At 37.0% G+C, this 24,240-nt stretch overlaps 2 protein-coding genes across 2 annotated transcripts in view; both read left to right on the forward strand.

Moving 5' to 3' along the window:
• The first annotated feature begins 412 nt into the window (after positions 1 to 412).
• Positions 413 to 7,892, forward strand: ing3 (inhibitor of growth family, member 3). Its single transcript, XM_039667973.2, has 12 exons — positions 413 to 564; positions 696 to 767; positions 1,971 to 2,071; positions 2,618 to 2,683; positions 2,925 to 3,021; positions 3,162 to 3,233; positions 3,313 to 3,429; positions 4,266 to 4,426; positions 4,967 to 5,157; positions 5,342 to 5,528; positions 6,633 to 6,671; positions 6,982 to 7,892. The coding sequence occupies exons 1-12, from the start codon at positions 537 to 539 to the stop codon at positions 7,096 to 7,098; spliced, it is 1,248 nt and encodes a 415-aa protein (XP_039523907.1). The 5' UTR covers positions 413 to 536; the 3' UTR covers positions 7,099 to 7,892.
• Positions 7,893 to 9,169: 1,277 nt separating this feature from the next.
• The window catches only part of cped1 (cadherin like and PC-esterase domain containing 1), a 47,406-nt gene continuing 32,335 nt past the window's right edge, over positions 9,170 to 24,240 (forward strand). Inside the window, 5 exon segments of the mRNA XM_089126816.1 lie at positions 9,170 to 9,190; positions 9,193 to 9,474; positions 16,703 to 16,874; positions 21,082 to 21,176; positions 21,734 to 21,815. Of these exon segments, the coding sequence (XP_088982942.1) occupies positions 9,185 to 9,190; positions 9,193 to 9,474; positions 16,703 to 16,874; positions 21,082 to 21,176; positions 21,734 to 21,815 (637 nt within the window). The 5' untranslated portion in view covers positions 9,170 to 9,184.

The raw sequence follows: 24,240 nt of genomic DNA on the forward strand, positions 1-24,240 counted from the left end.
GATTTTTTTCAAAACAACGCTACTGTAAAATGCTCTGAAACTTTATAGAAAAAACTTCACAGATCAGATTATTATTATTATTTTTAATTAAACTGAAGAAAAAAATGTAATAGTCGATACATTTATGTTGTCATAAACATATACATATATATGTATAACATATATATGTATATATGTATAATGTAGCCATATATAGATTTTTTTTTTTTAGGGCAGAATTCACAAAAATATTAGCTTGACATTATCATAAACACTTCCAAAGAAAACACTCTTTTGTGTAAATGGACATTTGCACATTGTCCATAATGTACCATGTGAATCCATAATTAAATAACTACAAATCCCAGGAGAGCAAAGGCAAAAAGTCAGCTTCCGCGCAACTCCATCAGCGTCCAATCAAATGCCACGTTTTTCACGTAAGCCCCTCCCCTATCAACTTGTGTTTTTTCCTCCCCTTCAGTTCTCCGCTGTCTCCGACGCCATATTGACGAGAAACACCCTTTCTCTAAAACGCCTGAAACACTCTCTCCGCCAGAATGTTGTACCTTGAGGACTACCTCGAGAGTGAGTATATTAATTATTTTAACGGTTCACGTTGGAATTAAAGTGTTAGAGTGTCTGGGAGGTCTGTTTTGGACGTGTGAAAGCGTCGCAGCCTTTAGCTTGTAACGCGTTTCTGTTCTTCTCCCCGGCAGTGATCGAGCAGCTACCCATGGATCTCCGCGACAGGTTTACGGAAATGAGAGAGATGGACCTGCAAGTGCAGAGTACGAATACAGTTTAAATTCACTCTTCTCCCGTAAAACATCACATCTGACCTTGACTAATGCAGAAAATCCTTCTTAACATTGGGGATTTGTTTGGTTATTTTGCATGCTTAATGTGCATGTATGTGTCTTATGTTATGATGTTGCATACTGATGTGAAGTCCATAAAATCATGTGGAAGTTAAGCAACATGAGTGTTAACTCGCATTCGGAAAAAAACTTTTTATTAGCAATAGCATTCATTATTCATTTTAATGCTTTTTTTATGTTTTACCCTTCACAAACTGTGATATAAATATTCTTCATCACTCTGATCATGTGCAAGGGTTATAGTACATGCATGTATTTGTTTACCATTATAGGTTTTGCATGGAACATAAACCATAATTTGACATAACTAGTAGTAGTAACTAATTTTATTTAGTAATTTGAACTACTTATTTAGCCATGTTTACAGTAGAACGACCGTAATACGAGGTTAGAGAAATATGTCCTGGTCGTATTTCACACCAAAATCAAAAGAAAACCTTTTAATTTCATCTTCATCATTTCTAAAGTAAAGTAAACCTAATTAACAATGGTGCAGTTTTTTTATTTTATTTTTTTTAATCGTTATAATTTTTATTGTTTGGATGTAAACACTGATGTAATGGCCAAAATAGAGTAAATCACTCAATTTGAAAGTAGCTTTAAAAGCGAGTCATTTTATTTATTCAAACTGATTAATATATATATATATATATTAAATTAAATTGAATCAATGTTTTAAATACATTTCAGAAATTAACATTTTGTTTGAACCTCTAGTAAATTACTCATTGTTTTGTTTAGAGGTCTATTCAGAATTGTAGGAGAATTATGATTCTGTTTTAAACGACAAAAAAAAAATTAAATAAATAAAAAATCATCATTCTCAATTTATCCAGAATTGTGCAGTTCTATTTTGAGGTGAATGTGACCAGAACATTTTTTTTCTTCGTTCAAATGCCTTGCCCTCAAATAGGATGGTTCATGGATCTCCCTTTGTGGGGGTTGAACCTACAACCTTTTAATGATCTTACCCAAATCATTGACCACTAGGCTACACCACATCCATCAAAAGATTTATTTTAGTGATCTGACCATAGACTTCCACAGTAGCCAATCAGTGTGATTGTGAACTGAGTGCTCTTGACTTACTCCTGCCTCTGTTCCTTTGTTCAGATGCGATGGATCAGCTAGAGCAGCGGGTTAATGAGTTCTTTATTAACGCCAAGAAGAACAAGCCTGAATGGAGGGAAGAACAGATGGAAATCATTAAAAAGGTAAAGAACAGATGTTATGCACCTCAGTTGATCCAAGTAATACAAAATGTATTCTGGATAATATTGATACTGACTGGTCTTTTTGTCCTAGTAGGAACTCCAAATGTGAAAACCTTCAGTAGTTTAAACAAGCGAGATATAATGAAAGTAAAAAGACACTAAATTAGCATTTGTTTTACCATGATAACAGAGATATCAAGATAAGATCGGACAAAAGTATTTCTTACTCACTGAATTTGTCACAAAATTCAATTTACGCTTGCACCAAGATAAACAATTGTATCAATTATGTATCTTTGGTGATGAGCATCAAAGATGTCTATCATATAGATGGTCATATTACCAAAGATGAACACATATTTTTAATATTATCATGTAATTTGGCAGCAGGTATATTAAGCTTCTGTCACTTTAAGACCTGAAGCATAGGTCTTAAAAAAAACCTTTTTCATATTATCATATCATATTTTTTAATAATTAATGGATAAGTTGGGGGATCATATGCACAGTTTAAAAAAAACAAAACAATTTCTTTCTCTTTATTAGGACTACTATAAGGCGTTGGAAGACGCAGATGAAAAGGTCCAATTAGCCAATCAAATTTATGATCTGGTGAGTACCATTATTGAATGAGATGTGATGGCTATGTGTCAAGACTTCATGTTTCCAGTAGGTGGCAGCACATAATGAATGTGCAGTGACTCTCAGGGCTGCCGTTTACTCCTGTTTCATTGATCAACACTGATGCCTTTTCATGTGCTTTAATTCAAGTCTGTTTTGATTTACCCTGGAGAGGGTTAATGGGAAACCTGCTGCGGCTTGAAGTTTTTGTGACGTTTGGGTCTCTATGTAGGTTGATAGACACTTGCGGAAGTTGGATCAGGAGTTGGCGAAGTTCAAAATGGAGTTGGAGGCAGATAATGCTGGTATCACAGAGATCCTGGAGAGACGTGGGTGGCACCTATCAATCACCTTCTATGTAGTTTTGATTAAACGGCTGAAAATGTCTGGACACACTTAAGTAATCTGATCGTGTTGTGGCTTTGAGCTGATTTGAAATAGTTTGTAAAGTTAGTTTTACCTGTTCTAGGGTCGCTGGAGATGGACAGTCCCTCCCAACCTGTTAATAACCACCATGTACATTCACACACCACTGTGGAGAGTAAGCCTGTTTCAAGAGACTTTCCAATTCCCATTTTTCTGTTCCAGTCTTCTGACCCGCTTTATTTGTTTTTTGACAGAGAGGAAGTACAGTGCACCAGTCCATCACACTACTGAACACGTACCAGAAAAGAAGTTTAAGTCAGAGGCCCTGCTCTCCACACTCACGTCAGACGCTTCTAAAGAAAACACACCAGGTAAAACACACATTCATTTCACACTCCTCTTGAGTCGCCCTATAAAAACATGTCAGGCACAAACAACCACAATCATTCATCATGTTGATTTGGTGCTCAAGATACATTTCTTATTATAATTAATGGTGAAAACTGTTTATACAATTTATACAAAGTTTTTTGTTGTTGTTGAAACTGAAATAAATAATTTTAGCGTTCTTTGACGAATAAAAAGTTTAAAAGAACAGCATTTATTTTATATAGATATCTTTTGTAACATTATGTGTATTTATTGTCACTCAATTAAATACATCCTTACTATTTAAAAAAAAAATTGTAATGACTCCAAACCTATGAATGTTAGTGTGTTTGGTTTTAAATTACTTAAAAGGTTGATTTATTATTTTATAAATTTTTCCTCTCAGAGGAACCATCATTAAAGCTGAAAAGCCATTGTTTCCAAAATCATATTCAATATTATTTATGTAAGAACTAAAACAATCTAAAAAATTGTAACAAATTATTTGGTATTGTTGTTTTTTCAATAACAATTTTTGTTAATGTTTTGACAATGTTTAGGAAACATAATGGCTAAATAAAAAGTGTTAAAGTCACTAATTGCTAAGCTTCAGTATAACTGCAGCCCTAATCCTATTGACAGTGTCAAGGGAAATAAACAACAATTATGATTTGTCATAATCATGCCACCCTACAGGCACATATATCTGTGATAACGTATGAATGGTTCAGAAGAAATATCTTTTATGATGTAATGAGATAACTTATCATTCATATTGTACTGTTCCTCACAAGTGTTTCTGGTTATAAACTAAATGTGATTTTTGTGTGTGTTTCAGGCTGCAGAGTGAACAGCACGTCCACCTCTAACAGCATGTATAACGTAAACTCCTCCCAATCGCTTTCCTCATACAACCTGAGCCCACTTCCTGCCGGGCCGGCTGCAGGGGCGGGAGCTATATCCATGGCAGCAGCACAGGCAGTGCAAGCCACCGCACAGGTAAAAACACCATCCTCCCTCTAATTCTGGAGTCCCCCATCCTCCTCCCTTCACTTCCTGTTTCAACTATTTTTGGCCTCTTAGGGGTCTTTCTCAAACTTTTCTTTCCCTTTCTGTTATTATTTTTGTGTAAGATTTTGTTATCCTGGCACTCAGCCCTTGATAATTGCAGCGTTCACTACACAGAGGCACTTTGATATTGTTCTTCAAGGGAAAACACGTCGCCACACCCTGTCCTGTAATTTGGGGATTTTCATTAAGCCTTTTGTTTCTTATTTAGGTGCAGTGAAACTACATCAGTTATTTTTATTATATATATATATATATATATATATATATATATATATATATATACACAAATATATTTTTTGTTTGTTTGTTTTTTCTGATCAGGTCACAATTCTGAGAGAAAAAAAGTCTTCAATTTTTTTCTCACAATTGTGACTTTATATATCGCATTTCAGTCTTTTTTTCTGAGAATTGTAAGATATAAACCCAGAAATTGTGAGTTCTGAAGTTGAAATTGTGTGTGTTTTTCAGATGAAAGAGGGCAGGAGAACATCCAGTCTTAAGGCCAGTTATGAAGCTGTCAAGAACAACGATTTCTTGGGACGGGAGTTTGCTCTGAGCCGCGACTCCAGCGCTTACTCTTCTTCTGCGCTGGCTAACACGCTCACACAGCCCCTCACGTCCAGCAACAGCTCCGACTCCCGCACAGGGCGCAAGACCAAGTAAGCATCACACTTGTTTCCATACTCTCCTTATTGGTTCCTGAATGAACCCACTAGAGATATGTTTGTTGCTTTTGTCGATTGTACCTCTGCTATAAGCACAAAATCGCTTCCCAATTTATATAGATCTGATTTTTTTTTTTAACTGCTTGCTTGCTGTTTGTCTTTTCTTTTTTTTTTTCAGAGGGAACACTAAGTCTTCCAACCACCAGTCCTCTTCATCCTCCTCTTCCTCTTCACTGTCATCCTGCTCGTCGTCGTCAGCATTAGCTCATGAGCTGGTGCAGACCACAGTCACAGAAACTGACACCAGCAGTCAGGTGGACTGGACCTACGACCCCAACGAACCCAGATACTGCATCTGCAACCAGGTGTGTTCACGTCACATGATTCTTGTGTCGGTACTATTCCTAATGATTCTATTATTGGATTGATCTACCTTTACATTGATTGGCTCGCACTAATTAATTGGTACCACTATCTGCAAATTTCAAAGCTTTGGTACGGCAGTAAAGATCCACACATTAAAGCTATCGTGTGTCGAGACGAGTGACGATTTCTAATATCTTTCTCCTATTCCATTGTCACTGTTTCTAATTCTTGGAAAAAGCCTAAAAATAAAATAAACACATATTTATAATTGGGGGAAAAAATGATTACACTGATTAAAATACATATATTGTTAAAAAAAAAAAAAATCCTATTCCACCAATTTTTTTTTTTCTTCAGTTGTTGTATTTATTTTCATTTATTATTATTCATGTAATTTATCAGTTTAGTCCTTAAATTTTAATCTTTTTTTTTTTTTTTTTTGAAGAGAGACCAGACCAAAATTGTAACATAGAATCTTACGCAATAGACCGTTTGGGTTTTTATGCACAGTGATGATGTTTTTGTGGGCGGAGCCTACCAGGTAGCTGTAAATTACAGTAAATTCTTCTCACAATTCTGAAAAGAAAAGTCAGAAATTCAAGTTTATATCCCACATTGCTGACCTTTTATAGGTTTAGATATTTGTTGACGTCTGTTCCCAAATGGTCTATAAAACAAGCATTACAAAATTGACAAATATGACAGAACAAGGAAAAACATCTCTTTTGAACTATTTTTAATCATTGCCACAAGAGCAAAATCACACAGGAAAGTCAAAGATCTTGACTGGGAGGTGAGGTGTGTGACTCCAATAACGGTTTGCAGAAGGATTGTGTGTTTGTGTGTGTTTTTAGGTTATGTATGAGTGCAAAAGAATTGTCTCCCCCTGAATGCATTTGTTTTATGGCCTCAGTAATATTGCCTTTGTCAGAGTATATCAAAAATAGAAATGTGTGTGTGCATGTCTCTGAATAGACATCAAAGACCAAACTTGCACATTCTTTGTTCGCAGGTGCACGCCTTGGTGACGCTCGGCTGCAGGTGTGCGTGTGCGCGTTTGTCCCTAATGCTCTGTGTCTCATTCTCTCTCTGTCTTTGTGCAGGTGTCATACGGAGAGATGGTCGGCTGTGATAACCAAGATGTAAGTCAACCCTTCATCTCCAGAGGCATAGACACACATATCCTCTTCAAACGACACACTCTATCTGTGCTCTGACAGCTATTGTGACCCTTGGGTAGAGATGATGGCAAACAATAATCAGTATTATTGTTTCAGGGACCTGCGATACACTATTGATATCAGAGTTGTATCATGATGATTAAATAATGTATTGTAATGTAAATTTGTTATATATATTTTTTATTTCATATATCTGCTGGTTGTTTTTATGAGGTTTTGAATGATGCTCAGTTGGAGAAATTGTTCATTTGACCCTTGTCTCTTCCCGCAGTGTCCAATCGAGTGGTTCCACTACGGCTGTGTGGGTTTGACCGAGGCACCCAAAGGGAAGTGGTATTGCCCACAGTGTACAGCAGCCATGAAGAGGAGGGGAAGCCGGCACAAATAAATGCCAAATCACCTGGGCCAACCTCTCTAAAATGACTGTCCCCCTCGACTGAGAGTGTACTTGTTACATCACCATGATCGTGATCGGGGTGTGTAGATGCGAGAGAGAGATCTTTGCCTGAAAGATGGTGTGGCTGCTTTGTGTGTGTGTTTGTGTAAATCAAAACCAAGTTGGGTGTTTTTAGCTGGTGAATCGAAGCACACACTGCCCTCAACTTTTCCTTTTTTATGTTTTTCTCTTCATCTCCATTAATCTTTATGGAGGCGGATGGGCAAGATGATTGGAATGCCCATTTATTTTATCATTCAAGACATTCCTCGGCTTGCCATGCGTGATGACACTTCGCATCTGGCAGCTCCTGCTAATCCATATCGGCATAGTATGGATTGACATGATGCAGACTGGGAATTGTAGTGCTGAACTGTTTGATGAACTACAAGTTCAGCTAATACTACACATTCAGCTCTATTTAAAAAAAAATCTTAAAGGATCCTGATATGAACAGATTACAACGGTAACAGTGACGCCCCATCGCTTGACCAGTGAAAATGTTGTTTTGCTGGATTATTTGTATGTAATGGATAGATGATATATTGTGCTCCGCTTAAAGGACATGACTTTTTTTTTATTTTAGGGAGGAGCTCTTAAGGTATATAATAGAACAAATGAACAACTGTGACCTGTGTGTATGTTTGTGTGTCTGTGTTTCTAGCCTGTACTGCACTGATGTGGTGATACATTTTGAGAGATGGGGGTGGGGGGAAACAATAAAATGATCAAGAACTTTTGGTACACACTGTCTTAAAGTGCACTGACTGTCGATGATCGAATACATTTTACAGGTTCTTTTCCAAAGTAAGATCTTGTTGGATCAATGACCTTTCAGTCCTGGAACTACACTCCTATCAACCAATCAGTTCCCTTTGGTTTTAGTTAGGGTGAGGGAAAAGATGCTGTTCTCTTCATATGACCCAATTTAATTTGTGGCCAACATTCTTATTCTTAACATTTTTTGTATGGCAAGTGTAAATTATATATAATATTTAAGAGACCTTTTTAATTAATTTTATATCAGTAAAATTGCTGTCTCATAAATGATGACCACAATACATGAAATCATGTACTATGGTCACTACTAATTTTTTTGTAAATGGAAATTGGAGTGTTGCTCATTTAAATAAAGTAAAAATCAACGTTTCTATTTGCACACAACTGAGATGTGTGTGTGTGTGTATATATATATATATATATATATATATATATATATATATATATATATATATCTGAAAAGCAATGTATTCTGTTTCATTGGGCAATTCAAAGAGAAGACTTCTCTGGGAAAATGTTGGGAATAAATGGCTTAACGCAAACCAGGTGCGCACTTAACAAATCAAAAGGAAAACCCCAAATACACTCTTTTTCGCTGGATTTAACTAATCTACCGTTGTTCCATTTCAACTGTTAGACAAAAAGCTGACGAGACGCGTTTTTAAAAGTTAGGGTGATTTAACTATTTTTTAAAACCGTAGGCTTTGCACGCGAGACCTAAAAATAGTGAGGAGCGACGCAACGGTCATTGATGTCAGGAAGATCTTCCCTCGTCTACACTTAACAACTAGGGCCTATTTAAAAATAAATAGGAAAATGACCGCTAACACACGTTCAGGAACGGACAGGCCTTTTTCAGTTCAATATGTTTGAGACACAGTCGAATTCATAAGTTTACAGCGGTTTGGTAAAGGAAGGCAGGCGCGCGCTCAGCGTGAAGGAGGCGTATCATTACTCTCAGTCATGAGGTTCCGCTGCTCGGGAGTGTTTTTAATCAACCGTGGGGTTACGCAGCTTTGAGAAGAAAAAAAAGAAGACTTCAGAGAAACTTTTCACGGCTTGGACACCCGGACCGTTGAAACCAGACTTTACCATCAGCTCTGACGCGCGTCGAATTAGTTCAAGATTTTCCATGATCATGTCAGTCAGCGTCTTCAGATGTGCGCTTCGGATTCCTGAACTGCTTGTTTGAGCGCTTGTCGTTTGACAGCGCACCGTTATCCTTGGGGATGATGTGGGGACCAAACGCACATTCCCAATGGTAGCCTATGTCTCTTGACTCTATCCAGGGACGTTTGTGCAGAAGTGGGAATGCTTTTCCGTGGGTTCTGGACGCTCCGCCGGAGGTTCTGCACGGGTCCCTTTCTGCTGTTGGGGATAGCGGTTGGGCTGTTTTACCACACTGTGACCATGGACCGGGACAGATCCGAGTTCAAGTCTAGTCAACGGGACCAAAGGAACAAATCATCGGTGTTTGAGTATAAACTACTACTCAAGAACCCGGAGAGACTCATATCTCTACTAGAACCTTCACAGACTGATGGTTTTGTAAGTAAACCAAAAGTTCATTATTTCATCATTGCCTATAATAATAGCAACAACAACAATATTATCAGTATTATTATTATGTGATTAATATTACAAAATATATAATTCTTAATAATACTGACAATATTTGCATCATTTAGTACTACTCTTTTTAAATGTTTTGTATTATTCATGTATTTATTTATTTATTGTAATCATTAGTCATTTATAATACTGAAAAAAAATACTCATAACAGCATTAATACTTTTAAATTTAATTCAGCCTTTTTTCGGATGCATTTAGTTTGATATATAGGCAGCCTATAATAAACTTGTATTTGCAGTGGTGTATAATGAATGTCACTGGACTTCAGCAGTGTTACAAATGTTGTCCAAATCAAAAACTGTACTTCAATGATCTCCTCACTGTTGCTTTGGGATACTTATCTTCCCCCCTTTAGCATGACACCCTTAGTTAAAAATAATCAGTGGGTATTGTTTATTTATGATGGGTGTCTTTGGTGGTGGTATTTAGAAACTCAAGGCTGGACATTCATTGGTTTAAGAGAGCTCATGAAGGAGGGGTTATTTATGAGTGCATGCTTTTGTCCAAGGCAAGGGATGATTGACTTATGCGGGGAAGTGTTATGTCAGTATGGTAGAAAGATCTGAGAAGAGATGTAGGAATAAAGAACATCTGTCATGTAGGATGCCCAGCCAATTTATTTAAGACTTTTGTATTATGAGGAGGAGGGTGGAGCATTTGTGCATGAGAGAGAGAAAGAATGCGCAAAACATGGAAAAGTGTGTGTGCGAGAGAGAAAATAGGCTCAGTGAGGCAGAAGATGAGGGCAGGAAAGCAATGAGAGGTGAGAGAGGTTTAGTTTTAAGCCATGGATGCGGGAGTATGCCTTCCGATAATCCCACACTAACTAACTCCGAGCAGGAAGTATACACTGAGAACCATGACAGCTGTCCTCAATGTGTGTGTGTCTTCAATCGGATAGAGTTATCAGTCTGTGTGACCCTCAGTGGCTCTCTGATGTGTTTGGAGACCAGAAGGTGCCCTGTAGTGTCTGGTGCTGACATATTAATCGTCATAAACACGAGGTAACAGAGTTGTGCCGAAACTGAAGAATTACCTAGTGCAATTGTGGGCATCATTACTTGTTATTGCAAATATTATATTGAGCATGTGGGATTTTGTCTTGTCGAATTAAGGATTCTGGGCATGTGTTTTGTGTTTAGAAGTTTTACACCTCACAACAAAAAGAATAAGCAACACTATAATGTTTGTATGAATGACCATAATGTCATATTACTTTTTTCATTATGATCATTTGAATAAAGTGCCTATTCCCATGGTTGCTGTGCATACTGTGAAAAGTGAAAAATTCCCATCCCATAAATCATTGCTGTCTCGTCGCCCCTAGAAACTAATGGAGGACGGACATTCACTTTAACGAAGTCACTTCTTTCTGTGCTTTTGGACTGGAGTCCGTCTGGTTGTGATCCAGAGTCGCACAATTGCTTTCACTCTCAGCAGATTAACTCCTAGTGTTTACACACACACACACACACACACATACAGAGTGAATGTGAATAACTGCTTTGACTGCTGCCATATGTCAGGCTAATATGAACCACACTATGTAGTGTTTAGACATCACACTTTAGCAGCCAGTTGGACGTTGTAATCGCATACTAATCTCACAGAATCTACTTTATTTTTTTCCATGTTATATAATATAATAATAACAGGCATATAATATAATATAGCCTAATACAATAAAAATACTACACTGTAAAAAAAAAAAATATTGTTGGTGTAAATTAAAAAAAATAAGTAACCCGGTTGCCTTCAAATTTTAAGTTCATTGAAATGGAAAAATTGAGTTAATACAATGAAGGGGATTGATTTAATCACCAGAAACTCAAAATATTATGTTATCTGAACTACATAAATTATTTAAGTTAATTTGACAAAAGATAAAATGTTGTGATTACAAATCATGAAAATATATTTTTACAATGAAATATTATTTGAAATGGAATGCATTATTAAAATATGTAATACTGAAAAATATTACAATATTAGAATATTTAATACTTATAATTTGATGGTGTTAATGCATATAAATTGATTGAATTAATAATATATTATTCCTGAATGCAGTATAAAAGACTTTGCTGTGACTTTGCTGTCAGGAGACAGTGTAACCTACTGTCTAGCACATGCTATTCGTGTTATAGTCTATATTAGGCCTGTGGTTTGCACGAACAACTGCACTCCATCTCTGTTGGTCTTTACGCTCCCCAAAGAGAGCGTGTAAGTGCGCATTCAAGTATGCTGAGAGTTTATTGTCTGCCTTTCTGACTGTGTGGGGAGAGGACAAATACAGGAGGTCAGCAAGTAGCATGCACTTCTCTTCTCCGCCATGCGTTGCATTGTTTTGGAGGGTCTAGATCTGGCATAGAGGCGTGTTTGGTATGTTATGTGTTTGATGTGGTTTGCGTTCGAATACGTCTCTAGGAGAGAGAGTAAAAAAGGGTTATTTTTATATATAGGGGCCTCTCGACAGCCATGATTAACCTCTGAACCTTATCCACAGAGCCAGTGGTAACAGAAACCCTCATCCAGAGTGGCACAGAGAGAGAGAGGTATTTGTGGAGGGGGAGGAAAAAATGAGGAAAGCACAGAAAAACAGGGAGAAATAGCCTAGTTTGTGGTGGGGGTAAGCTTGAATAAAAATGTTGAGCCAATGCCAAATGTTTAGCCAAGTAAACCATTCACTTTGCATGGACAAGCAGAGATTGAGGTCTCCTTTGAATACTAACAGAACCCACATTTTGTTTTCTCTCTCTCCTTTCCACATCTCAAGCGGTCTCCTGAAGTCTACACATTACCCCCAACCCAGCTGCGCTTCGCACTGTTTTTCAAATATTGAATTGGATTACAGGGGCTTTTTCTCTGCAGAAAGTTTGGTTACACATTATTTTGATAGTCACTTTAGACATTCTACTAAATATAAGTAACTTTTCAACTACATGTCAATTAACTCTCATTGGAGTTTTAGTATATTATAGTAGACTGTCAGTAGATCGTTAGGTTATGGTTAGGTGTTAGGCTTTGGGTTAGGAGAATAAGTCTACTTGTAGTCGCCAAGTTACTTATTGTCAGTTGAATTTCAGTTGGGGGACCAACAAAATAAAGTGTTGGCAGATATTAAGCTGACAGTCTACTAATACTCTTTTGACAGTTAGTTGACATTAGGGTTGGGTATCGTTTGAATTTGAACGATTCTGATTCCGATTCCGATTCCGATTCCGATTCCGATTCCTTGTTTCGATTCCGGTTCCTAACGATTCTCGATTTCGATTCTTTTCAGAGGCAGGGTCAAAAAAGTTTAGCTAACCTTGCTAACCAACGGTCTTTCTGAAGGAAATACTCCTACTGTCACAAATACTTGTCACAAATTTTGCATTTTGCCGAGATTTCGTTAATTTTTAGAAAAGTGTAGCCACACTTTGGACCGCCGATGTAAGGTACTCATGTTCGACTCGCGTGGTTATGCCAACACTTCCGGTAGACGCTTCTTCGTTGGTGTTGTTCAGCGGTTTATTCTTCCGCTCGGTGGACTGTGAATATCGAAACTAGGAATTGAAATTTTAACTTTTGAACGATTCCGGGAAAAACGAAAAGTTAGTCCCGGTTCCAATCGATACTCGATTCTCGATACCCAACCCTAGTTGACATGTTGTTGAAAAGTTACTTATACTGTAGTTAGTAGAATGTCTAAAGTGGACTATCGAAATAAATTGTTACCGAAAGTTTTTAAGAAGAATAAAAGTAACACTGACACTAATAATGTAACACTTTATTTCGTCCACTTTAGACATTCTACTGACTATAAGTAACTTTGCAACTACATCAACTAGCAGTCATTAGAGTAGACACTTTTTGATGCTCCTCGGCAGACATTCTTCTGACTATAAGTAACTACATGTCAACTTATTCTACTAACATGAACCCTAAACAGTCTAGTAGAATCCAAATGTGACATCCAATCGGATTTGTGTAGGCATGATTGCTTTGAATTCACAGATCAGCAAATGTTTACATACAGTTTTTTGTGAGAAAACCTTGCCTGTGTTAACTGTTTGTGTGAGCACATTTTTTAAATGCCATTGCTCTGATGCATGTGAGCACTTTAATAATGATAAAATGGAAATTTTGTTTAGCTTACCTTTCCACATTGAGTATAAGGAAACAGATCAAAGTTTGAGATGATAATGGCGTTTTGGCAACTCCCAAAGTGTTATCTTGACCGCTCAAACACTTTTGGGTGATTTACTCTGGCTTGAGTAGAGCACTGAATGTTTTGGTTGTCTTTGCAACAAAAATTGTAGCATATGATACCGTCAGTAGTACCAGCACACTTTCTTCTTAGGGTCATCTGTTGGATTTCTGCATAGGATCTATCAGGGTGGTCTGTTCTTTATCATGTTTATTGTGTCAGGGGGCATGTGCGGATTGAGTTGTTTGAATTTGAGTACAGATGTTTCTTTGTATTGCAGCACTTGTGACCCTTTTGTCGTATGAACATATATGTGATTTGTCTCAGCATTGCATGTGTGCCATACAAGTCATGACCCTTTGGAGACAGTAGGATGGCCTCTAAAGATGCATTATTTTTAGTCCAAACACTTTTGGAGTTTAGTTGCACATACTAAAAACACCATCAACTCTGTCTCTCTCATACCCACTTATGATATCCCTTAAAAAATAAAACCTCTCAAACATATTCATTCAAGATTTTGTGGACTACTCTGGTTCCTGTTTAAAAGGACCTCTGCTTGTTCATCATCTCCAAGTTAGCAAGCAAAAGCGAATGCTTTCCCCTGAAAGAGCAATTTCAGCGGTGACTGTTTTCACAGATCCCTGCACCAGAGGACTAAATTAATATTTATGTGTATATTCATCTCCTGTTTTTATGTGGTGGGAATTAAAGCAAGATTTCCCTGAGAGGATTTAATGTTTTGTGTATAGCTGATTTAATTTCAGATCTTATTAAAGTTAATGTATCATTTTGCTCTCTCAGCTCTTTGGGTTTATATATATATTCATCTCCCTCCCAACTTCCTTTTTATTTCCCTCTTTCTTCATGAGACGTTTCTTATTGGTTGTTATTACTTCCTTTGAGCGCTGGGCTGTTTTAGGGAGAGCTTTAATGAAGTAATGATGTTTGTGTCTTGGGTCGCAGACACGGAGGGTGAAATGAATGCAGTCCAGTAATTGCATGTTTTAGATTAGCGTCTGAAGCCTGAGGTCTCACAGAGGGGGAAGAGAGAGGGAGCAGATTGGAGGAGGAGAGACAGACTGGGAGATGTGGGGAAGAAAGACTGGGAAACTAAGTATGAATGGAAATGAGATTCCTCTTGTTTCTTTTAAGTTAATGATGAAGTTGGTTTTCAAGTGAGTGAAAAGAAAAAGAAAATAGATTTTTAGTGGTGTCACCCCTTGCAAAACTCACCATCACAATGCTAGGGAGTTGCTATGGTGCTAGAGAGTTGGCAGGGTGTTTTTTTTTTAGATGGTTACTTAATGGTCAAAGTCTCTAGATATGGCATAGTGTAAATATGGCATTTTTTTCACTAGTTTTGTGAGTCTTAATTGCTTTAAAAAATAATACACATCGCCTCAAAAAAAATATTACCCAAAATTATATTAAATAAAATAATATATGAAAGGGGAAAATAAAATAAAATAATGAATTTATATGCAAATAAAATACTTAAATCATATATATATATATATATATATATATATATATATATATATATATATATATATATATTATATTATATATATATATATATATATAATTATTATTAGTAGTAATATTGTTGAAATAAAAGGGTTAGTTATATATTTCTTGTTATCAGTATAATGAAAATAAATATAAGCATTATATTTACAAATAATAATAGTAAAATAATAGCGTTGCTGTTATTATTGTTACTATGATTATATGTCAATATAATTCCTAAATTAAATTAGAAAATATTTAAATATTACTTGATGCATAACAAACTCTTTATATTGCTATCATTATTATTATTATACACAATATTCTCTTATAATGATTTGTCAAAGTCGTTTAGGGTTTTTTATTCTTATGAGCAATAATAAAGAGTCTCTTTTGAGAACTAAATGAGCAAATAATGGGGTGCAGGGGTTGACTTGGCCATTTACGACCCTTTCATTAATGTGGCTGAGCTCCCAGATGGAAACAGTTACAAGCAGAGGAGGAGTGGACCACTGAAAGAGAGCGAGAAAGATCAGCACAGCACGACTGCAGAAAAAGATGGACACATACAGAGAGCAAAGAAAAGGAATCGATATCATCCATGCTGAAGGAGAGGAAACGCTCCCCTCCCTTCCTCGGTCACACGCTCTGCCCAAATAACGCTGTGTTCCTTTGAATCTGTTATGCAACATGGAACTGGATGATCGTGTGCTATGTTTAATGACATTTAATAAGACTCATGCTGTCAAACTTTTGCTCTGATGCTAAACTAAACCATATGCCACAGTACTCCTGTGCAGTTACCGTCACCTGAAATCTGTGCTTCACATGTCCAGGCATCTAAAGTCTACTCTGATCTAATCCTGCTCTCACAGAAAACAGGGTTCAGCCCTCCCCCTACCTGACGGCCCACAGAGGTCATTACCACGCTACACTGCATTATGGTACTTTTGAAATGCTCAGCTGCCTTTCTGATTACCCCCTGGTGTTGTGATCCTCACATGTGACAAATCCAGAGTATTGTTTGAGACCTGCTATATGGAGTCAAATCCATGTCACAAAGATTTGCGAAACAAAGTTTTGCAAAAGAAAAAGAAAAGATATAATTAATTGCAAAAATCAATGATGGCTATAAAAGAAGCTTAAGAACTTGGTTCCAATTTTATCTCTACAACAGATTTTTAGCAGCAATGATTTTAAAGCCTTGAATTTAGTGATCTAAAAGAACGCGAATGATTGTAGGGCGATAGAAGGTCCATTAAATACACAGGAGCTAAACCATTTAGGGCTTTATAGGTCAGTAGTCGTAGTTTGTAATTGATATGGAACTAAAAAGGTAACCAGAGTAGAGATGATAAAATTGGTGTTATATGATCATATTTTCTTATGTAATGTAAAAGTGTAGTTGCTAATCCGTTCCTCTTTTCTTTCTCTCCCAGGTACAACATTCTAAACACAGCTGTGCGGGAAAAGCCATTATTCTGACAGGCCAACATGTTCCGACGGACACCGAGGTCCAGTTGTACCAGAGAGTCCTCCAGCAGCAGGGTTATCGAGTGGATCAGGCCCGTTATGCAGAGACCAGCGCCTCTCTCAGACAGGACAGAAGAGGTGAGCGAAAGACATCCTGCCCTTTTGTTTGTAAATCCAGGTTATATTACCTAGCATATTTACTGCACAGTAAACAGTTCACTGAATGCTGCCTAGTTTTGCCTTCTAGTGCAACAGTGAACACCTCAAGCTGTAGCAATTTACACGGTTGTCACATGACCTCATTTAGCTAGTAACATCTATTCATCATCTCTAATGTGCTGTTTTGTAAATATGTAAAGTAGCATTTTTAATTCAATTGTGTGTTAAATCATGGCTGCAAGTACTTTTTTTTTGCTGACCTGAAAATGTAAACTCAAGAAATTGCATTGCATTATGGGATATAGAATTCTATTGAGTGTATTGCCACTGCACATTTATGTAACAGCATAGTTAATAATGCATACTGAACAGTTTGTGCACAGAATACATAATACATACTTAAAATTATAAGAGTAATTGTTAATATGCTGTTCAGAACATAGCTCACATACAGTATCTCACAAAAGTGAGTACACGCCTCACATTTCAGCTTCTCAAGGGACAATACTATAGAAATTAAACTTGGATAGATTTTAGAGCAGCCAATGTGTTGCTTGTATAGAAATATGTATTTAATGTCCTCTGAAAATAACTCCATTATTGTCAAAATAGCTGGCAACAAAAGTGAGTACACCCTAAGTGAACATGTCAAAAATATGTTTTCTGTAGTCGTCAGAAAACTGTAGTCGTTCCAGAACTTCCTTCTGGGACGAGATGACTGCCATGCAAACCGACTTGTTGCAGTGTACGGCGTATGGTCTGAACACTGACAAGCTGACCTTCCTTCCTCTTCTGCAACCTCTAAAGCAATGCTGGCAGCCCTCATGCTTCTGTTTTTTGAAGCCAGCTTGTGCACCTGACGCACAGCACGAGGACTCAACTTGATTGACCATTGCAAGGCCTGTTCCATGTGGAGCCCATCTTGGAAAACCTCTGTATGACCCTAGCCTGTACTGTAACTCAGTTTCAGGGAACTTTGTGGAGAGGAACAATTCTAATTCTCAAATCCCTTTTCTTTGCCATGAGGTGCCATTGAACAAGCAGTGGTCATTATGAGTGAATTTTACTCAAAGCGGAAATTTTAACTGCTCTAATACAAGATACACAAATTTGTATAAGCTGACAAAAACATGAAAATGATGAATAGGACATGTGGCTTTGCATGGTTAAACGACGTACAGCTATTAGGGTGCTCACTTTTGTTGCCAGGTATAATGGCTGTATGTTGAGATATTTTCAGAGGACAGTAAATACTGCTATACAAGCAGCACATTGACTACTTTGAAATATATCCAAGTTTCATTTCTACGGTATTGTCCCTTAAGAAGACATACTAAAATGTTTGCTGAAATATGAGGGATGTTCTCACTTTTGTGAGATGTGCATGCATAAACTGTATGGGCTCAGGACAGATTGGGTATGTTTGGACTGGCATGCTACCAACCTCTATTTTTGAACTTCATGTCACAGTATGCAAATTTTCTGGATGCATGGAATGTCTGCAGTGAACTACTACATTCACAAATATGTGTCGTATACAACCAAAGCACGGTGCAAATGCAATGCACTTGACTTTTTTCCATTTCTAATGTGAAGAATGGACTGGAATTAATGTAATTGTACATTTTCAAGATTGGCACTTGTCATGTGACTACAATGTAGCATGCTACTGTTTATTTTTGAATACTGCATAGTGTTTCACTTTTTTTTTTTAGTACGCAGTACACATCACATATTATATAGTTCGTAGCATGCGAGTATTCCTTCCAACCTAGCCAACCGTCACTTGACTGCTGTGAGTGTGTCTTCATGTTCTGTGTTTGTGTTGAGGGATCATTTTGATTGGCAGGGACACAGTCAAATATAGTGAAGTGGTCATTATAGAAAAATATTTGACTGCAGAATGCTGCAATTGACCAATCAGAATCAAGAATTCCAAAGACTCATGTGATAAACTGCACTGGTGTGTGCTGGTAGCTCATGATCTCAGAGGTCTGTTCTTCCCATCCACCATCATCAGGTGTTTCAGGGGTTAATTTGGTCTCTTTACGTTCCCAGCTGGGGTCCTAAAACCCTCCTCCCCATCTCCTCTAGGTCGTGGCTGTACACAGAGAGGTGATTGAGATGGAGTCCTCTCTAGCGAACTGTGCCGTTTCATTTCTGTAAATGTCTTTCACGTACATAGCGTCGACCATTGATACTTGGTTATGTCATAATTCATCCTGATATTTATATTGACGCATAAACCTATGATTATGCCACTTTATTACCACAAATTGGCTTTATGCACAGCTTCACTACTTCCTAATTTCAGCCAGCTCCCTGTTTCCTGTCTGCCATTATTGGACATATTGATTAATTCAGGTGTGCTTGACCTCAGTAGTCACGGCAACAATAATCAGACACACCGGAATTAATCAATTTTGCCCAATAATGGCATACAGGAAACAAGGAGCTGGCTGAAGTCCAGGAAGTAGTGCAGCTGTGCATAAAGCCCATTGAGGTAGTTCAATGGGTTTTCGAGCACTGATCAAACATGCACTCATTTTAATGTCAGGAATGATGGAGGCATCAGTGTGCTTTCCAGTCCTATTCAATTACTGGCACATTAAACAAGATAGTGTTTGTGTGTAATGTGTTTGATCGTAGATTTACATGTGGTGACAGTTAGTAAGTACAGTTATACAGTCAGTACAGACTAACAGAGATGCTTATTTAACTAAAGTCTGTTTAATATGCAGTAGCCACAGGCTGTTGTCTAGGCTTTGGCCTGGAACTCCACTTGAAACCATGGGAAAGTCGTTAAGCGGAAGAATTAAAATGCATGGAATTGATTAGAAATAGTGTGCTGTTAACAGCGTTATTTATATAGAATGAGCTGCAATTATCATGATCATATCAGGAGGGACATGGGAGCTGATTTCCCATGATTCCCTTTGGCTATAAACAGTACTTCCTGTTGTTTGGGCTGGGACGGCACTCAGGCACAAAATGTTTGGACTTTATGCCAAATACACACCAGCCCATTTCCTGGAGCACTGCTGACTACCACAATAACTACCAGATGTGCTTGTTTCCAGTCTCTCTCTCAAAGAATTTAAAAACTTGATTTAACCAAGTTGAACGTTCCTGGATCAACATTTTTTTTAGACTTGGAACAACATTCCTATTAATCGGTCCTATCTCTATAATTGTTCGTAATCCTAACATTATTACAAACAACAATAATAATTGTATATGTATGGTCAATTAATTAAGCTGTAATGTAATGAAGCTCAGGATATGATATGACCCATTATGTGGCTTAATACTGTATATCATGTTTCAAGTAGGCTGACCTTGTGCTTGCTATGGCTAATGGGACATCTGAACCTCTGGTCTAGCATTTGGTGAATTAAAAACACCACTCATAAATTATGTTTGCTTGCAGAGAGATTGCGTACGCCTTATGTTATGGGGGCTACATGTCATGATCGAAACCATGAGCGTCCCTCTTTTAATTCAAAACTGTACAAAAAAAAATAAAAAGTTAAAAGAATGTCAAGTATACATGAAGGCAATCTTTTTCCAAATGGAAAATTGGCTAATTTTCTTCCTGACTGCGCTCAGTGTTGCCACAGCATTATGTAATCCACTTTTGTCCTCATTTTTAGGACTGCAAAAAGACTTCACAACTATTGGCCGTCTTTATTATTAGAATGAAGATTTTTCCAAGCCTTAAGCTTTCTTCCTTATCTTCATATTATGAAAATACAGACAGCTTCACTTAAGTTTTTGTGTTCTTTTTCAGTGTTTACTCAGCTATACTTTGGGGACCATTGTCCCTAAGTGAGCTAAATATGACAAAACCTCTCTTTGGGGACATTCAGGAATGTTATCTTTCGTCAACATTTACTGTTGAAACAGAAATGTATATATTGGGCCACCTTTAAATTGAATTCCTTTGAATTATAATAAAAAGTTATTTAAGAATAGGGTTTGGATTCATCTACAGTAGTACTAAATAATAATATTGAACTTTATTTTTTTTTTTAAAAAACAATAGAAATGTACGTCCTTATTAAGATTTAGCCGAAAAAAAGTGTGTGCTGAACTGCCTTATTCATCTCTTTTTTGGCAAACCGTCATCAGCATAAAGTCAGTGCTGATCTTATACCATCTTTTTATTATTCTCTCTTGACCACAGATGGAAGAGACTGGTCTGTCTTGATTTGCCTAAAGGGCTCTGAAAAAAGTTGCCTGCGAAAAATCAACTTTGCCCATCCGCAACACCACCAGATGGTAAGACCACCCACTCCCTAGCTGACCGAAATCACATCCAGTGCTCTTGAAGAGGTTCCTGTTTATGATCAAATGTAATGTTATAGATCTGAAACTGAAAAGGAAAATAAAACACAAAAGCCTAGTGTTTATGTCAAATGCTTTTTGTTTGAAATTCATGTGAAATAAGATCTGATCGAGAGGTTCAAAGGGAATGTTTATGGAAACCAGGACGCAGTAAAACATTCCAGTGTCCTCTGCGACTCTGAGCTCACTCTCTAAATGCAGAAAATATATAAGAGCTTGAGCCATTCTTGTATTTTACTTACAATTTAGTAATGCTAATATAATGATCAGATTTGCTTAAATATCCCAGCTGTTGCGAGTTTCTTGGGTCAGTTATAGTTCTGGAATTGATCCAAGAACAACTGCTACTTACTGTCAGTTATTAAATCTCTCTCGCTCGTATAGCCGTTAGTCATCTCACAGGATCGTAAGGCATTACTGAAAGACTGTTTAAAATGTTTTAAAACTATCCACCAGGGTGGTCATGGTTAAACTCTGACCTCTTCACACAGGTTAACATAATTCCAGCCTTTGCTGGAGCATTTCTGGACATGGGCGGAGTCTGCCGGTTTTTGACGGACAGCCAGTTGTCAGGTGAGTTCCAGGCATTTTGTTTTTAAATATATTTATAAAATGGTTAGTTCCAATCCTTGATTCTGATTGGTCAATAGCTGTGCTTTATTCATGATAAAACACGGCTATGACCACTTCACCCAACGGTTATCACTTATATTTATCACTGCGCAACACTGCAGTTCCTTTGTTGTTTTTGTTTGAGCTTTCCTGCATATTACACACTGGAGCGATGTTGCTGTTCATGGTCAGGGACTATTTTTTTCTAGCGGAAGAAAGGCTTTTTGTGATTTTACTTCATGAACGTTGCACTAATACATTTTTTTTTTTTTTTTTTTACTTTAATATTTTTATTGTGCGGTAACTGCTTTATAAAAGCAATTTATATATATATATATATACATATATATATAATAAAAAAATTAAAGAGTTTAAACCATTTTTTCCATCTAATGAAAGTCAGTATTAATTATACTATTATTGAATTTATTTATATTTTTAATTATTTATTTTTAATATTTTCAGTTTTAATTTTAATTAAAGTTTTAGTAATTGTATATGCTTTTGTTATTTTTATACGTTTTTGTACTATTTATTTTTACATTTTAATTTAGTACTTCATCATAAACTTTTCAGTTAGTTACCAAAGCAACATTTCAAAAAAATTATATATATATATATATATATATATATATATATATTATGTCATATTTTCTTATTTTATTTTATTTCAGCTTTATTTAAATTGCCAAAGTCAACAAAACAGCACTGGGTCAAAAACAACTCATTTGGAGCCCTTTGGCTTTCATTAAAATTCCAAATTCCTTGATGATAAAGCTTCATCATTTAAATTGGATGGAAAAACCATTCTCAATTTATCTGACGGCTTTGACAGTGGTGTGTGTGTGTGTGTGTGAGAGAGAGAGAGAGAGAGAAAGAGAGGCATTTCTGTCAGCAGTGTGTTGTAGTGTTTTAAGGTTTTCTCTGTAATTGCTCATAGAAGTCAGTGTCAAGGGTGATATGAATACATATTAAAAGTTAAGTGCATAATAAATGCCATTTAATTTCAGCACTAGTGAGTTTTCTTAAATGTCAGAGGAATGCCATATTCACAAAGCTCTTTGAACTTGATCATGCTTAATTTGACTACTTTAAACCAATTATGGGCATCACCACTGAAAGACCTCAAAGAAGGAGGATAACAGTGCCTATGTTTTGTGACAATAATGACCGATTTTTCACCCTCTGCCCCTGTGGCATCAGGACCGCCCAGCATCAGAAAAGGAGGCTTTGTCTCCAGCTCTGAAACAATATTGTCCTTCCTGTTGGCCCGTCGCCCACAGAAACAAGAACGATTGAGTCCTGGTGTTTGGGGTTTGGCTAGGCAAGGTTGTGTCCTCTTCATAATCATATCTGAAGGCAGGCGTACAGTAGGGTGCTCAAATATACACATGACATGGACGGGTCAGTCACAAAGTTAAATGAGAACTCAGTATAGCTCACACACTTGGGTTGGGAGTGACCAAGACTTTGGCAGAAGCCCGAGTTATAGAGATCCTGATGTTTTTCCAAGTGTTTCTTTAGGGTTTGGGGTTTTAAACGTGGCCCAAGGCTGGTGTGGTGTGTGTTAACTGAACAAGGTTTGGAGATATGTAATGTAGAGATGTTTGAGTGTCTTAAGCATTGCTTCAGATGTGTGGTGTGGCGACATCCTTTCTCACGTGTGTTTTTCTGATTAAATGGTGACACGAGGACTGGAATCAGTGAAGGAATTTACATTTGCACAGCATGCAGTGTCAGATCACGCTCTCACTCAGAAATGTTGAGCTGTGCATGTGTTGATGTGAAGCCTATAAACACACATTTGCACACTGCCCACACTTTGACTTCTATTGGTTTTTAATTAAGTTAGTTATAATTGCAATCAAAAGATCCTATATGGCCTCACAGGACCTAGCAATGGAGCCTTGTGCACCACCACAGAAATACGGGCTGAAGAGGCTGACAAAATGAACTGAGACTCATCACTTGTTGTGAATGTGGCTGCTTTGAAGAGGAAGCTTTCATCGCTATAGTTGTTTTATCGTGTCACGTCTGGCACATGTCACTCTAAAATGCAACTTCTGGCGGTTTCAGAAGTGAATGAAGATATGTTGTCTCTTTGTTAACAATGTTTCCATTGAGAATGTGTCCATATTGCACTGTAAAAGAGTATTGTTGGTTTAACTTAAAAAATTAAAGTGACCTGGTTGCCTTAATTTTAAGTTCATTGAAATGGAAAAATTAAGTTAATACAATGGAGATTGATTTAATCATCAGAAATTCAAAATATTATGTTGTCTGAACTACATAATCATATTTTTTAGTGTTTTCAACATATTTTAGATAAAATGCTTTACTTTTGAACTTTTTATTCATCAAAGATTAGAATCATGAAATTCCACAC

The sequence above is a fragment of the Pimephales promelas genome, chromosome 24, assembly GCF_988280905.1.
Source record: "Pimephales promelas chromosome 24, fPimPro1.hap1.1, whole genome shotgun sequence".
Taxonomy (NCBI): domain Eukaryota; kingdom Metazoa; phylum Chordata; class Actinopteri; order Cypriniformes; family Leuciscidae; genus Pimephales; species Pimephales promelas.